Source organism: Platalea leucorodia, assembly GCF_965183815.1.
Source record: "Platalea leucorodia genome assembly, chromosome: 5".
NCBI lineage: Eukaryota > Metazoa > Chordata > Aves > Pelecaniformes > Threskiornithidae > Platalea > Platalea leucorodia.
The window spans coordinates 9,717,440-9,732,955 of NC_138827.1; the positions used below are offsets into that span (position 1 = coordinate 9,717,440).

The following is a 15,516-nucleotide window of genomic DNA, read 5'->3' on the forward strand; positions in this document are numbered from 1 at the left end:
ATTAAAAAAAGCCCTTTTTATTGTCCTTCACAGTACTGGCCAGCTTCAGCTCTAATTGAGCTTTGGCCACGCGTATTTCCTCCCTACAGTGGCGAACAGCATCTCTGTAGTCCTGCCATGTCGCCTGACCTTGCTTCCACTGGCCATACATTTTCCTCTTTTGTCTTAGTCCTAGAAGAAGATCCCTACTCAGCCAAGCCAACCTTCTACCTCGCCTGCTTGACTTCCAGCATTTTGGAATTGCCTGCTCCTGTGCTCTTAGGAGGTAGTACTTAAAAAGTGACCAGCACTGATGGACCCCAGCACCTTCAAAAACTTTTTCCCAGGGGACCTTACTAAGTAGTTCCCTGAGCAGCCTGAAGTCAGCTCTCCTCATATCCAGAGTTGAGGTCTTGCTGGCAGTTTTCCTCCTGTTACCGTAGATTTTAAACTTGACCGCTTCATGGTCGCTGTGGCCAAGGCAGCCACTTCACCCACGAGACCCTCTCTGTTAGTAAGCGGCAAATTGAGGAAGGCACGTTTCCTGGTCGGTTCGCTTAGTACTTGTACCCAGAAGTTATCATCCAGATGGTTTAAGAATCTTCTGGACCTGCTTGTACCAGCTGTGTGGTATTCCCAGTTGACATCTGGCAAGTTGAAGTCCCCCATAAGGACAAGGGCAGATGACTTGGAAGCATCCCTTAGTTCCCTGAAGAATAACTCATCCGTGTTGTCATCCTGGCTGGGTGGCCTATAGTAGGCTCCCACAACGACATCAGCTTTATTTGTCTGTCCCTTAATCCTTACCCAGAGGCTCTCCACTGTGCCATCGCCAACTGCTAGCTCCATGCATTCCAGCCCCTCCGCTGCATACAGTGCCACCCCGCCGCCTCGCCTGCCCTGCCTATCCCTCCTGAAGGGCCTGTAACCATCCATCGTGGCACACCAGTCACAGGACTCATCCCACCAGGTTTCACTTATGCCTGTGATGTCCTATCTCTGGGACTGGGCCAAGGCATCTAGCTCCTCTTGCTTGTTCCTCATGCTGCGTGGATCCGGGTAAAAACACTTCAAGTGCGGTTCATTGTGCCCGCTGCCTCGTGGAGCAGCCTGAGGAATCTCACTTGCATGCAGCTCCTCAAACTTTGGCGTGCCATCCCGTTGCTTGTTGCTGACTAGCCAGGTATTGTCCCTTTCCCCCTTCCAATCTAGTTTAAAGCTCTGTCAGTCAGCCCTGCTAGCTCCTGGGCAAAAACCCTTGTCCCCTTCTGAGAAGGGTGCATCCCATCGGATGTCAGTAGACCTGGGGATGAACAGATCATCCCATGATTGAAAAACCCACAGTTCCGCGATGACACCAGCCTCGGAGTGGCGTGCTGATCAGCCGGGTCTGCCTGTTCCATCCGGTGTTCTTCCCTGCCACTGGAAGGATCGAAGAGAACACCGCCTCAACACCTGAGCCTTCAACTAACCGCCCCACGGCTCTGAAATCCCTTTTGATTGACTTAGGACTTCTCTTTGTTATCTCTTCGCTGCCGACATGAAGAACTAAGAGCAGGTAGTAGTCTGAGGACTTTACCAGACTGGGGAGTGACCTCTCTTATCCTTGTCCCAGGGAGGCAGCAGACTTCGCTGTGGGCTGGGTCCGGCCGGCACGGGGGACCCTCCGTTCCCCTCAGAAGGCAGTCACCTGTGACAACTCCCCTTCTTTTTGTCTTGACGTGGGTGGTTGTGATGCGGGGGGGAGGCTGCCCAGACATCCCAGAAGGACCCACGTCCGCAGCATCGCTTGTCCGCCCGCCCGCGCCCAGGGCCCCGTGCCTGCTGCGTCGGGGCGCCTGGGAAGGTGAGGCAGGCCGAGGGGCGGGGCCCGGGCACCGGGAGGAGCCGCCGGCGGAGCGGGGCGCCGGTTCCCGGGGCGGACGCCGAGGCACCTGGCGCGGGCGAGCCGGGGCCGGGCAGCCCGCTGCCGGCAGGCAGGTAAGGGGCCGGGGCCGGGGCCGGGGCCGGGGCTTGGGGCTGCGCCGGCGCCCCTCGCCGCTGCGGCTACTTCAGCAGCGTTGGTAGGGCCGGGGTCTGGAGCTCGCTGGGGTCCCAGCAGGGTCTGTACCGGCTCTCCGACGGCGGGGCTGGGAGGTGGTGTCTCCGTGCACCTGGCCTGGAGGAGTCACCCGAACCGCCTGAGAGGCGGCTGCAGTTTATTAATGCTCGCTGTTAATTTACAGTGATAGAACTGTTAGGGCTGGACTGCATGCGTGCCCAGGGATGTGCTCGGCTTCTGCTATCTGGGATGTAAATAGCTGCTTGGAGCTGTGCCCTGACCGTGGTATCAGCCCTGCTGCACGGCACCTCACAGCTTTATCTCCCCGTTAGTCACATACAGGCTTCTGCTGCCTTCAGCTGGAAGGGTTGGTCCTGTGGGGGATTAACAGCCACGTCCTTCCCCAGTGTGTTTAGCCAGCGTGCCACGCTTCAGTCTGTGAGGAATTTGGAATTCCACGCTTCTGGACCAGCCTTGCTGGGATCACCAGCTTGTGACACGACATCTGCTTTTGCTTTAGTGTAGGTTGCGTGTTGGAGTCTGCTAGCTAATGAATGAATATGGCACTGCATTTTCCAAATAGCAGGTTGTAAGTTTTGTGTGTTACGTTAGGTAGCCAGAAGTACTCTTGTATTATATAGGTGGGGAAAATCCCAGGTTTAAGTATTCATGTTCTTTGTGGTCAATCATTCTGTCACTCCTTCAAAACACACAGGCATACTATTTAAATACTATTCTCTTTTTCTTCAGTCTCTTCCTTTATGCCCTAACCTACAAAGGTTGAAATGTTTCTATGCCGAAGATTAAATATACATCTAAAAGCCAAATCTTTACATCCAAGATTCTATTGCTAAGTCTCTGTCCCTTAGCAATGCTCTGTTAGGTAAACAAACGCGCAAGCAGCCTGTGGTACTGCGTGGGAGCTGTGCTAACTTCTCCTTCCACTGACCTAATGTCACTACGGTCTCCTCTGCCAGTCCTGGGACCGACCGCAGCCGGACCCTGCCCCATGTGGCAAAGCAGCCAGTCGGCAGCTCTAGAGCCATGTTCAAGGTGTGATAGTTCAAGTGCGGGTGCTGTATCGGTCCCTGCCCGTGCGACACAGCCCTGGCACGGGACAAAGGTGGCAGTGGGCTGCCTGTGCTAAGCGATGTAGCTGAAATGGCACCTGTGCCCGGCTGTTATGTCAGTACTCCACCCAAAGCAATCAATTGCAGTTTCTTTTCTTTCTCTTTCCCTCTCCCTCCCCTCCCCCCAGGAATAAATGTCTCGAGAGGACTTTCATTTTTGCCATGAAAGTGATAAAGTGGTGAGGTGGTGTGGTACAGCTGTATGGGCTGACATTAACAGGAACGAGCAGTCTACAGTGGTGTCTCCTTTCACATTTTTGTGAAAAGGCCTCTAATTGTGACTTCTATAGTTGATAGATTCTGTATGTTTATTGTAGAATAGAACCCTAACATACTAACGTGTTGTACTGCATTTTAATGTAGCTTTATTTTGTCTGAAAAGGAAGTATTTGGTTTATGTGAAATTATTTGTCCAACAATTTGAAAACTGCATTTGAGGATTTTGAAGAGTTAGGAGAAACCTGTGACAAAACTGGTTGTCTTTTCTTATGATGGATTCTCCCCAGCCATTTTCTAGCTTCTTAGTTGATTTGCTAGCATGTTGTGAATAGCTTTTGTTTTCCCTCAGGGTCATCTTAAATGCTGGTTGTGCAAATAGTAACAAGATGATAATATCCTAACAGGAAGCTAAGCTAGAAATTACAAACAGAACAATGCCCTTTTTTTAGTTCAGCAACATCGTGTATCTTTAAAACCTTGTTTATTATCTAACGTGATGGTCTGTGTAGTTTTCATAAGCTTTTCCAATTGAACTTGCGAATGAGACTCCTGTAACTGATACTGCTCATCAAAGTATAATTTGAAGGTTGCATTTAAACTGGATAGGTATCCATTGGAAGTACAGAATAAACAAAGCTTTCTTTTAAGGCAAAATGTTAGAACTCTTCTAGTAAACAGTATTTTATGCCTCTATTAGACCTGGTTTGGTAGGCTGCCTTTTCACTGAAAGCAGAAAACTAATTCCAAACAGGTACTCAAAAACTGCTTCCTTTTTTTTTTTTTTTTTTTTTTTTTGTAACCAGACACTTCCTTCAAATACAAGTAGTTGGTAATGTTGGTTAATAGACAGACTTAAAAAACTTGTTTTGCAAAGAAAGATTTAGTCCTGCTACATGCAAAGAACGTGATAGTCTGCAGTTTGGAAATTTAGTCACAAGACTAACTTGTACTGGTACTTGCCTTAGCCTTTTTTTCCCCGTAATAGTCAGACTATGAGCTAGGTCTTTCAAGTGTTAAAGAAATAATGCAGAGTTCTGTTCATGGTTTCTTGTTCTTGTTAATCATTCCTCTCTCTGCCAGGTATACTGTTCTTACTCTTCAGTTCCCTATTTCTAATTTTAGTGGTTATATATCCCTGATTGTTCCACTTCACTCAGTGCTCATAGTTTTCCCAATGGATTAAGTTTGCAACTTGTGGTCAGAGTTAAGAAAATAAAAGCAACCAAGCAGCAAACGCAGAGACTTACTCTCAAAGGGTCTCTGGGGAAAGGATTAGATAATGCAAAATCACTGTGATATGTACTTCAGTTCATAAGAATTGTCATTCTGTGGGGCCTTTTGGGTGGAGAAGCAGGGATTTGTGTGCTAGACTAGGAAGAGCACTGTGAATTTCACAGAATTAATGAAGTATCTGAGCTTTCATCCGCTGCCATTAAGCAAAAACTCTGAAATGTGTGCCACGTCTTTACGACACTGTACTGCACACTAAAATTTAACTATATGTTGTAACAATTTTTTGAATGTTTCAGGAACATGTTTATAATAAAGGTGTCTACACTCAGGTGAAGAAGTAGAATCCTGCCTGAGATGCTGCAAGCACGAAGTAGTCGGCAGTCCTTCTCCAAATGCCTTATCTAAGCAGCCATAGGTGATAGAAGGGGTTTAACTTGCAAACAAAGTGAACAGGATGAAAATATTGTAGTCTTAACTATATTTGGAGGGGGGGAGGGGCAGGGAGGAAATTACAAGAGGAATGTTAAATGGAAAGGACAAGGCAAACAAGTGAGTAGGTGCAAAAAATGGATAAAGAGCAAATAAGGAGCAGAGCTCATGATGCTGAAGCAGTAGCTGGAGGGAATGGGAGCAGCTAGCTGGGGGCAGAGATTGTCCGACAGGAGGCTGTTCCCCCGTCTCGGGCAGATGCTATTCTGCCTGCTCCTGCCAGCCTGCCTGGCTACTCTCTGCACCCCATGCTCACCAAGAAGGGCTGGGGGGACAGGGAGGATGGGGTCTGAATTCTGGTAGGTAGCATTGCACTATAGGACTAGGAAATACCTTCCTTTGCGAGCTCGAGATCCAACAAGCTGTTGGGAGAGACAGCACTTGCAGCTGTAATGGGGATGCTGTCACTCTCCTTTCCCTTCCCAGTTTGGTTGTCTGTCCTTTGCCTATACAGTAGTAAGCAGATGAGTCGTTAGTGCTACCACATGTCATCTTTCACTGGGAAGATCTTTTGTAGCAGAGGTACAATTTACATTGCTGAAATGGATTGAAGGTCTAAAATAACAAAATTTACATTGGTTCCTGTAATTGACCCTGCTGACGTCAAAAACACAGTGGAAGGCGAGTAAGAAGTGGCGTTTATCAGTGCAGGCTGGGTACTTTGGCAGTATGCATAAAAGATAAGTGACTTTAATTTCATTGTATGATTCACGCTTGTTTCATTGCTAATATGTCAATTACAGATCAGGTTTTCTTGAGTGTAGTGTTTGATTAGCGTCAATTCACGGCCTCTTTAGATGTTCTGAGAGGCTTTCCTGGTTTGTTGCAGCCGTGTTGAAACTGTTGGGATTGAGATAGTGGAAGAGTAGTGGTCAGTACTGGAACCTAGTTGCTGATGCAGCATGTAATCTAGTTTTAACTCTGGTCTGTCTCAAACTCACTTTTGGTTTCCAGAAATCAATCTGATTTTTTTCAGTATGAAGCTGTGTGGAATATGTTAAACAGGACAGGGATTCATGAATAAAAATAACTTAGGTAACAGTGAAGCCCTGTCCAGTCGTACCCTACAAAAGATCTTTAAAAGATCTTTATGGAAATAGAGCACATTCAGCCTTCTAAATCAGTTCTTCCATGAGTTCTGTTCCCTTCATTCAACACTAAGTCAACTATGATGTAGTTCTAGAACTTACTGTTTGCATTCCTCTTCGAGATTTGTGTAAGTAGAATTTACTTTATGTAATCCTTTTTACTGAGGGATTATAGGTAAAGGACTTGAAGGTCTAAGTGGCTTTCCTGAAACTTGGTACCAGGACAAAGTGCTATTTTAGCAAGACATTCATGTTTTTTGATTTATATTCTAAATGAGGATTAGTGTCTATAGCAGAAAATTACCTGCACAGGAATGGATGAAACTAACCTGGAACGTTTTGTCAGGGCTGTTGGTCTGTGACATGAAGGCATTTCTCTGGGAAATGATCCAGAAGCATGAGCCTGCACTGCTTCAAGTTTCCTGTTCTATATCATTACAGTGTGTGTTGAATGATTTAAGTGGAAAGCACCCACTTTCCGCCTATCCTGTAACTTATTTACATACCGATGATTATTAAACCCACTGATCTTAAACCCTCCTGGTCTCCAGAGGAGGAACACAAGATTTGTCTAGTTGCTTGCCAAAATCCAAAATGTCGTCCAACAAATGGACACCACTCTGCAAAGGGAAGATTTGTCAAGCTCCTGCTTTTTATCTTTCTTCCACAAATGACCTCTGTTCTCCAGCAATTTTTTTTTCCTTCTGAAAAATAACTTTTTACAGGGAAAGCTAAATCTAAATGTCATAGCTTTTCCTGGAGCTATGGTTTACTGCATCCCATCATAGGTCAAAAAGAAGAAAGAGATGGTTTCACTTGAGCATTACCTGCTTTGGGTTCTTTCCAAGGAGCTATGACTGGTCAGAAATTTATAAACTGCCAGTCCATCAAACCCCAAACCAAACCTATAATGAAGCATCTGATTTAATAAGAAGAGTTTCTCGTGATCTTTGGGCTTGAGATGGAGGAAGTGGGTGGATGCCACCCGTATACCCTGAGCATGCACGCTCATACGCACCTCCAGCCCACCCAAGAGCATTTATGTACCAGGTAGCGTAGTAATCTTTGAGTGACTACAGTCTCAGTCAGGAAACATACGGGTTATCCACGTTCACGTTCTTGCTCACTCCAAATGATCTAATGCTCTCAGGTAGCAAGAGGAAAATCTCTAGTTTTTTCAGGAACGAAATGCAAAGATTTGGATTTGCCTCAGCGTACATGGAGAATTTATTTAAAATCGTTAAAACTTTGGGAGTGGAGAAAAACAGAGTGGCTTCAGATGCTGGGTTCAGTGTTAGACTGTAAATATCCCTGTGGATTTTCATAGAAATCCTGGCATAAAGTGCATCTTAAGACTCAAAGGAAATAAAGTGGATAATGATGAAACCAATAGACAGTCAGTCTTGGGCTTATTTGAGTGTCTTAGCAAGCCTTTATGGATATGCCTAGAGGTCTTTAAAATGAGTAAGAGAAAGAAGTGATGGATGTATTTTTCAGTCAGGCTGATCTGTTTCTTCTGGTTGGTTCCACTTTGGCAAGTTGGTTGATAGAGCTGGTTGGCGCTTCCTACCAGCTTGCTGCTGGGTAATGCTGATTCTACACAACCCATACGTTTCCATCAAAATATCCATTCTCTCTACAGTTTGAATGAAGACCAGGCAAGTTGACAAGCTGTTTAGATCAGTGCTCAGCTTTCCAGCTGCCTTGCTGGCAGGCTTCCCAGCTTTCTGGATGGCTGAATCTGAGTGAGCTGGGTTCCTGGGAAACTAGTTAAAAAATAGGAAAATGTAATTTTGCACAGTCTTCAAAGGGAATTGTCTGAGAATTTTCTTCCCCTGAGAAAGTAATCTTTTCCTCTTTAGCTTTTCATTACAGTTTGAACTGTAAAACACTTCTATAGGGGAAATTTATTTTCCCAAGCAACTCTTTGCAGAAGACCATGATTATCTTTTTCAAGAATTGTTTCCATGCTTTTTAATGGAGTATAAGGACAGAATGTACTAATTCCTGAAGAGTTTGTATAAAACTTCAGATATATTCTAAGCTAGTTCTCAAAAGATCATTAGGAGCTAAGTGATTCCTGTCAAAGAAGACCTACCTCTCAGGAGATTTAAACTTCCCATGACTTTTACATAAGAGCCTTAGATTCCTGGGGTGTTTATTGATTTTCTTTGGAGATAAGGGGAGGAGGCTCTGCTGATTATGTTTCTTAATACATGAGAATCTCAGTCTGTCTGTGTAGGTGTGAAATTGTTGCCTGAAAAAACACAAGTTTCACCTAGGTGAGACTATGTTTACAGTTTCTTGTTGGCAGTAATCACATTCCACTATTTACAGAAGGGATGGGTGACGCACCTTATATTCAAATTGCCTGGTATGCTTTCTTTACTGAATGTTTGCTGAAGACGTGGGCCTCATAGCATGCTTCATCATGCTATAATGGAAGTGTAGGCAATGTTCCGATTAAAATGTAGGACTTTGAGTTCAACCAACCACCTGTGTTTATATGCAAATCTCTTTGCAAGTCAGTGTGCAAAGCCTGGGCAGTGTTTACAACTGTATGTCACACTGCAAGATTTTACATTGTCTTCCAAGATCGTTAGGTGTGTGAATGACACCATAGTAATTTAAGAGCTTCTTTTGGCAAAATGAGATTTTGACAAGCCTTCAGAAACTAGACACTGTACAATTATCCATTTTGAAGATACTTTTCCTCATGTGATACTTCCTTTACTGCAGTAGAAATCACGAATAAAAAACAATGCAGACAGAAACGTTGGTTGAGACTGTACTGTTAAATGAGATTCAGCTCTGCTTTTCTAGGAGTGGAGCTGAGATAAAAGCAGGGTCTGATGGGTTTTGCCAGATGTGTCCTTTATCATTTTGTTTGTTTGTTTTTTTCCCCTGTTGTTGAATAGCTTGCCAGCTGATCGAACTTGGAGTGGTGCCTTTAAGAACAGATGCTAAAAATTGCTTCCTTTTTAATTTTGAGTATGACTTTTGATTAATTGCAAAAACTGTCTGTTTAATTTGGACTCTGTTTTTCTAATATAAGGTTCCCTTTTCACTGACTTACCTGGACTTCTGTTTGTTAAATGCTGACCAAGTGTGGTTTGCTTAAGACTAAAATGGAGCACTCTGTGAGAAATAAAGCTAAAACAAAACCTATTTACAGGATCGAGACATTAAGTCATTAGAAGACCCCTCATTAAGAGTGGGTCTCTAAATAATGTCAGCTCTGTACATAGCAGTGGTCCAGTGGGTCCCTTGTTCACAACTAAGGCTTAGAGATGCCACTGCTAGTAAGGAAGTGGGCAGACTTCACCTCCTCTTTGGTTTTGGAAATGTAGTACTCAGAGAAAATTTGTGTATTTGGCTTTTCCTGTATGAGGAGGAAAGAGAGAACTTATTTTCTTTTTAATGTTTCGACATGCTTCTAAAACCTGGCTTCATTGTCAGTGCTGGGGAAGACTTCGTGTGGCACTCCACTTCCTTAGTCTTGTAGAGACTATAGAGAAATATTAGTTCCCATTTTACCTGCAACTTCTATTGGACCCTAATTTCTTGCTGGTAAATAGCAATAAGTTAGAAAAATTTCCTATTTATATTGTTTCATGTTATTTATTAGCGGGGTGGCAAAATCATCTAAGATGCTAAAATGGACTTCCTTTCTTTCCAGTTTGTATGTATGTGCATCTATTTTGTAATTAGGTCTGTAATCACTCTTCCCATGAACATATTAATGAATCAGTAGAGACGAAAATAAGGAAGATTTCATCCCTCAAACCAAGGACTTGCCATGTCTTATCATTACAATGAAGCCTTTGAAAATCCAGACTACCCCTTCTCAGAGACACTGGAAATTGATAGAAGGTGAGTTTATATAGTTCTGCTGTTGTGACTGTGCCATAAGAAATTAATTTCTCTATTTATATGCAGGAGAAACTTTTTCTCCAGAGTTTTAATTTGTGGAATTCTTTTAATGCCTCCTTTATGCTTGCATTCTCAGACATAAATTTTTAAAGCCGTTACCAGGAAGGCGTCATTCAAGAGAAATGGCGTGTTTGCTTTTTACATATTGGATGAATTTATCAGTTAAATGTGTTTTAGGATTTATGGCATAATGTCATGATATTTTTTTAGTTCGAGTAATTTTCACAATGTGCTATAACCTTGGACGTCCTTGTTTTCCAAGCAGTTATTCCTGTTTAGGTAGAGCCCAAGCTAACTTCAGGTGGAGAAAAGTTTTAGTCTTTCTAATTCAGCTGAGGACCAAATCAGAATTATGATGTTGGAGTTCTAAATACAAAATACCTCTCAGTATCAGTGTTTGTTTTATAATGTATGCAAATTTGATGATAGTAGGTAACAATTTATTAAGGATATCTGTTGAGAGTTTTTTGTGGCACTCAGGGTTTTGGTTTTTGTTGCTCACACAGGAGGAGTTCTCAAAAGAATCTGTTCTCTCACCGAACTCCTTATGATTCTTCACTGCATGGTTCCTATGGAGAACACAGCGGAAGAGGACAGGATTACCCTCTGGACATACCAATGGCCTCCATGAGCCATGGCTCTGAATACAGAGAAGATTTACAAAGAGTTAATGTCCTAAGCAGACGTCCATATGGAAATTCCACAGGTATGTAATTTCTCATATGAACAGCTTACAGAAACACTGGAATAAATAATGGCTTACTCTCTCCTGAGGGGGTCCTGCAGCTCTGGAAAGCTCAATTCTGTGTATATTTGTATGTGGTGGCAGTGGGGTTTTCTTTGTTTTTTTTTTCCTAGAAGTAGTTCAGATGTTATATTAACAGATCCATGGCCTGTCTGTTGCATTAACAGATTAGTAAATACTGACTTGTATGGACTGCATAAGTCACTGAATACTAGGATGTACACTGGAGATATAGTAGTTTTGTTAATGAGGTATACTGCTATGTTTGCAGTAGAGCTGTATTTGGTCAATAGGGCTGATATTCTGTGTGTATAAATAACCCATAGCAGCATACGACTTTCTGTATAATTCTGATTCCCTTCGACAGATAATCTTTCCTTTGAGCCTGAGCCAGAACTGGCATACAGCCCACCTTCTACCTTCCATCTGCTGGATCGCCCCTATGCCCACAGAATTTCCAATGTATCGGAAGGTAAGACCTAAGGATTGTGGTGCGTCAGAATATTGAATGTGAATGTCAGTCTTGCCCTCCATAAAATAATAAATATTTAAAAGCCTTCTGGTTCAGGTCTGAAGATCTTCATGTAATAAAAGGAATCATAAAACATAAATTATCTTTTACTATCCTACATCGCTGTAGCTGAATTTTTCAATATCTTTCTGAAGGTGATCATCTTTGTTTCTTGAGCAGGGAAAGATGTAACGCCTACCAATTTTAACCCAAACTCCCTCTAAGCAGGTTAACATAAAACAAACTTAGAGTTATCTGAAGAGCCTCATTGTAGGAGGAAATAAGGGGAGGATAGGATGCATTTTTGAGACTGTCTTTAGTGAATCGTTCACTGTGTTGTTTCCATGTAAACTTTAGACTATAATAGTAATGAGAGATTTATATTCATTAAAATATAGGGGGTCTGGAATAGTATAATCTGGGTTCTGGTTTAGACTAGCATAGTAGTTTATTGTTCATGTTCTGGGTAGGAACTGTTCTTCCCATATTGTGTAATTTTTCTGTTACAATCAGTTCGGTTCCTGTCTGCTGCTTCTGGAACACAATTAAGAGTACTTTTCTGGAGTTGTTACCTAGATGCATTGAAAGAACCATCTGTCTGTGCCCCCAAAGTGAGAGATTCTTGGTTTTTTCCCTCTTTTTCATCTTTAAGAACATGGTCTTTAAGTTAGGATCTGATTTGGCAAAACTCTGTATTCATATTAAAAAGCAATGATTTTATCAGTACCTAGAAATGCCTCCGTCCATGAGTGACCATAGAAATAGGACATTTCCAAACATTAACTACCATGCAAGGCTTTTCATACCTGATAGGAAGGAGAGAGTGCATTTCCAACACAATCAACTACAGGATAAACGTCTGGGTGCTGAAAGTTCAAGAAGTACCTCCACAAGGAAGCACAGATGCTTTTTTTTTTTTCTGATTCTTTTTAATTGCTACAAAGGAAGCTGGCCTAAAGTGGAAATGATACTAACATCAGGGAACCATTAGATCTAAATAGTAAATATTGTGAAGGAGCCTGCAACGTGTGCATTAACCAACAGACGCATCAGTTGGGGCCTTCCACACTAGAGGGCTGAGCTCAAAAGGGGGATGTAACATTGCGCAGACTGGCCATTAGCTTACTGGGAAGGCGAGGCAAGGAAAGCTGTGACTAAACTCATCTGTTTCGTAGCTGGAAGGCAGATGCATTTAAGGAATATAGTCACTCGTGTTTGAATAATCGTATGAAAGAAGGTTGAGAGAACAGTTGCATTTTGGCCCCAGGGAAATGGCAGTTGGGTACATATAACTTATTCAGCATGATTGAGTGTGATTCTAAAACAATCCCTCTGAAGTCAGCAGAAGGTTTTTTAAAGAAAGGACCTGTCTTCTAGGAAGAAAGTCTTGAATAATCAACGTGCGCATTCATGAACGGGTTAGATGACAAAGTTTTCCATGACAGCTGAAGACTGCGCTCAGTACCTGTTTTCCAGAATGCATTTGAAAAATTGCATGAGGTCATCAAGCATGACCAGGAAAGAAGTGAGTGGGGGAGTATATGTTTGCATGTAGGTAGTGAGATTGAAGGGTATACTTTAAAGTCCTTTCTGCGAAAGAGAAACTTGAATTTCTTCAGTCAATTTGTCAGGAGTATCTTGGCTTACTAAACAGTGCATGTTATTTAGATACCTTTATTCAGAGACGCAACAGAAGACCACGTGATGAGATCTTCGTGACTTCTTCCAGCCTGTTTGAAACAGATCCAGTGTGCAAAGAAGGTAGGAGTTTACATAAGTGGTTCAATATTAAATAGCATCTTGCACAAGGATGGTGTGACTGATACTATTCTTGGTTTATCACCAGAATTGCAGGTACACTCTTTCTGTGGTTGTGGGAACAACTTGTTTTTGTGTTAATGCTAGTGATTAATCTTTTATACTCTAGTAGCACACTAAAATCCCATGATAAATGAAGCACAGTGCAGTGTGAATATGTGTTAAATTGTAGAAAGAAAAGCTAAACTCTTTATTAGAATTTGTTTGACCAGCTAATGCATTGTTTTCAGCCACTCTGTCTGGAATTAGCATCAAATTCTAACTACGCAAAAACAGCCTGATGATTGTCAAGTAATACAGTTCTGTCTGTTTCATAGGTAGTGCTAAGCTTGGGCACTAACATCAACTAAAAGTATAGAACAAATAGAACAAAAGTTTAGCTTTCAAGTCAATGTGTAGCATCATAGATATGTAACTATCAAACAGTGATCAAGCAATAGACCAGAATCCTCCAGTTTGTCACTCTTTTCTTTTCCTTTATATTGCAGCTCTTTGTATTAACATTAAACAAGCATCAGACAAATGACATTTATTTTTTAACTTTCGGTATTGTACTACTTACTTACATCTGTATTAGAGTACTGATGGAGCTGAGGATATTCTGGGGAGTATTATTAAGTCTCTTGCCACTGAGAACTTGCCACACCTTAGTAGCAGTGAAAATGGGGAATGTTGTTACATCCATTTCAGATTTTGTGTAAGAATTATTGTATTATTATCCCAAAATTTGGATTTTTCATGGGTTTTATGCAGAGGGAAATTTAATTGGAAATCTTGCAAGTATGTCCATCAGTGAAAGGATTAAAGCAATACAGAAGATGCCAGCAACCATGAAAAAAAAGAGAGAGATCAGGTAAAAATAAAAGTTTGTCTGTTCAGTTTTAAAAACACTATACTTTCAACATCTAGCTATCAAGTGTAGTTGTTTGCCAACTGCTCAGCTTTGGTTTGTCACTTTGAAAGAACTGAAAGTACTTTTTAATTCACTTTTTAAAAGTTAACATCTTGCAAGGGAAAATAATGTAAAGATGGTTCATTGTCCTTTCTCTGGATAAGAAGAATCTCTCATGGTAATATAAAACAGAATATCAAGGCCCTGAGATTTGGTTATGAATGATGACTTGCGATTTATTTTCAAAGGAAACTTAGATGTTGGCCATTGAAAATGGAGAAAGAGACCACATGGTCTCAACCATCCTTTTGTCTCCTCACAGAACATATTTAAATTTTGTTCCCAGAGTGAGTTAGTGGAGGGATTAGAACATGCTGTTGTAGCATGGACAAGAGCCATGGTATCAGCTAATAGAAAAAGAACCAGCAGAACAACTCCGTGTTTTATTAACTCTGTTCATGTGGACACGTGTGAAACTGTATTTGCAGCAGCTTCTTTGGCTTCTTGTTTTAATTACAACCCATACTATGATGCTTGTCACCCCCTGCCCTGCTCTCCACAGGAATAAAGTTCTTAAAGAAGTAACAAAAAAATCAAGGCACCGCAGTACTCAGCTTTCCTGCTGTCCACAGTGTCTGCAGGGAACAGTAGTGGTAAGTGTCAGAAACTTCTGTCAGTCACAATAGCGTAAACCACTTTAGCTGCAATATCATCACTGTCTCCAGAGGTATCTGGTATCTTGCTTTATGTTACTTACCAAAGAACCAGTTAATTGCTGCAGTGTTCGTTAATAATGACTTGCACTATGGTAGCACTTAGGAACACCAGTTAAGCATCTTATGGTGCATGTAGTGGGGGAAATCTGTTCTTATCATCAAAATGGAACTGTAAAAAATGTGACGCTTTATTATGTGAATTGGAGTGCTGTTTAAGACTGCTTGCTGAGATTCATCTCTCTCTGCTCTTTTGCACCTCAGTCATTTCGGCGATTTGGAAATAGCTTGTCAGAATATTTTCACCTACTGCAGTTATGGCACAAGACTCTGAAGATCATTGGCGCCAAGTTTGGAACAAGTGTTCTTTCTTATTTTATTTTCTTGAAGTGGCTGCTAACTTTCAACATCTTCTCATTCCTCATAAACTTCAGTTTCATCACAATCCCTCAGTTTCTTGCAGCAGAACCAAACAACCTTTCATTCACGGGTCTGGAGCTGTTCACTGGAGCTGTAAGTATGTAACAACAGACTTGTATTAGTACTGTGTGCAACAGATCTACTTTAAAAACTCACGATACAGTAAAAAAGTTAGTATTTCTTATTAAGCGGTGGAGTTAGAATTTTACATGACTAGAAATAATATTTAGTACATACTTGAAAAAGAAGCTGCAACAAACATTGACTCAGAGTGAGATGAATGGAACTCATCCTTATGAATTTGT

The 15,516-nt window shown here is 42.0% G+C and overlaps 1 protein-coding gene across 10 annotated transcripts in view; it reads left to right on the plus strand.

Moving 5' to 3' along the window:
- Positions 1-15,516, plus strand: part of TMC5 (transmembrane channel like 5) — a 36,163-nt gene that overhangs the window by 6,378 nt on the left and 14,269 nt on the right. For 4 of the 10 annotated variants that reach the window (XM_082313474.1, XM_082313483.1, XM_082313481.1 and 1 more), the window contains exons 1-8: positions 1,867-1,959; positions 9,859-10,052; positions 10,619-10,818; positions 11,225-11,329; positions 13,037-13,129; positions 13,940-14,039; positions 14,641-14,731; positions 15,056-15,304. In XM_082313474.1, coding sequence (XP_082169600.1) covers positions 9,979-10,052; positions 10,619-10,818; positions 11,225-11,329; positions 13,037-13,129; positions 13,940-14,039; positions 14,641-14,731; positions 15,056-15,304 — 912 coding nt within the window. In that variant the 5' untranslated portion in view covers positions 1,867-1,959; positions 9,859-9,978. Of the gene's footprint in view, positions 1-1,866; positions 1,960-9,858; positions 10,053-10,618; positions 10,819-11,224; positions 11,330-12,511; positions 12,894-13,036; positions 13,130-13,939; positions 14,040-14,640; positions 14,732-15,055; positions 15,305-15,516 lie in introns of those variants that run through there. The other 6 variants (XM_082313476.1, XM_082313477.1, XM_082313478.1 and 3 more) reach the window with 4 other exon arrangements.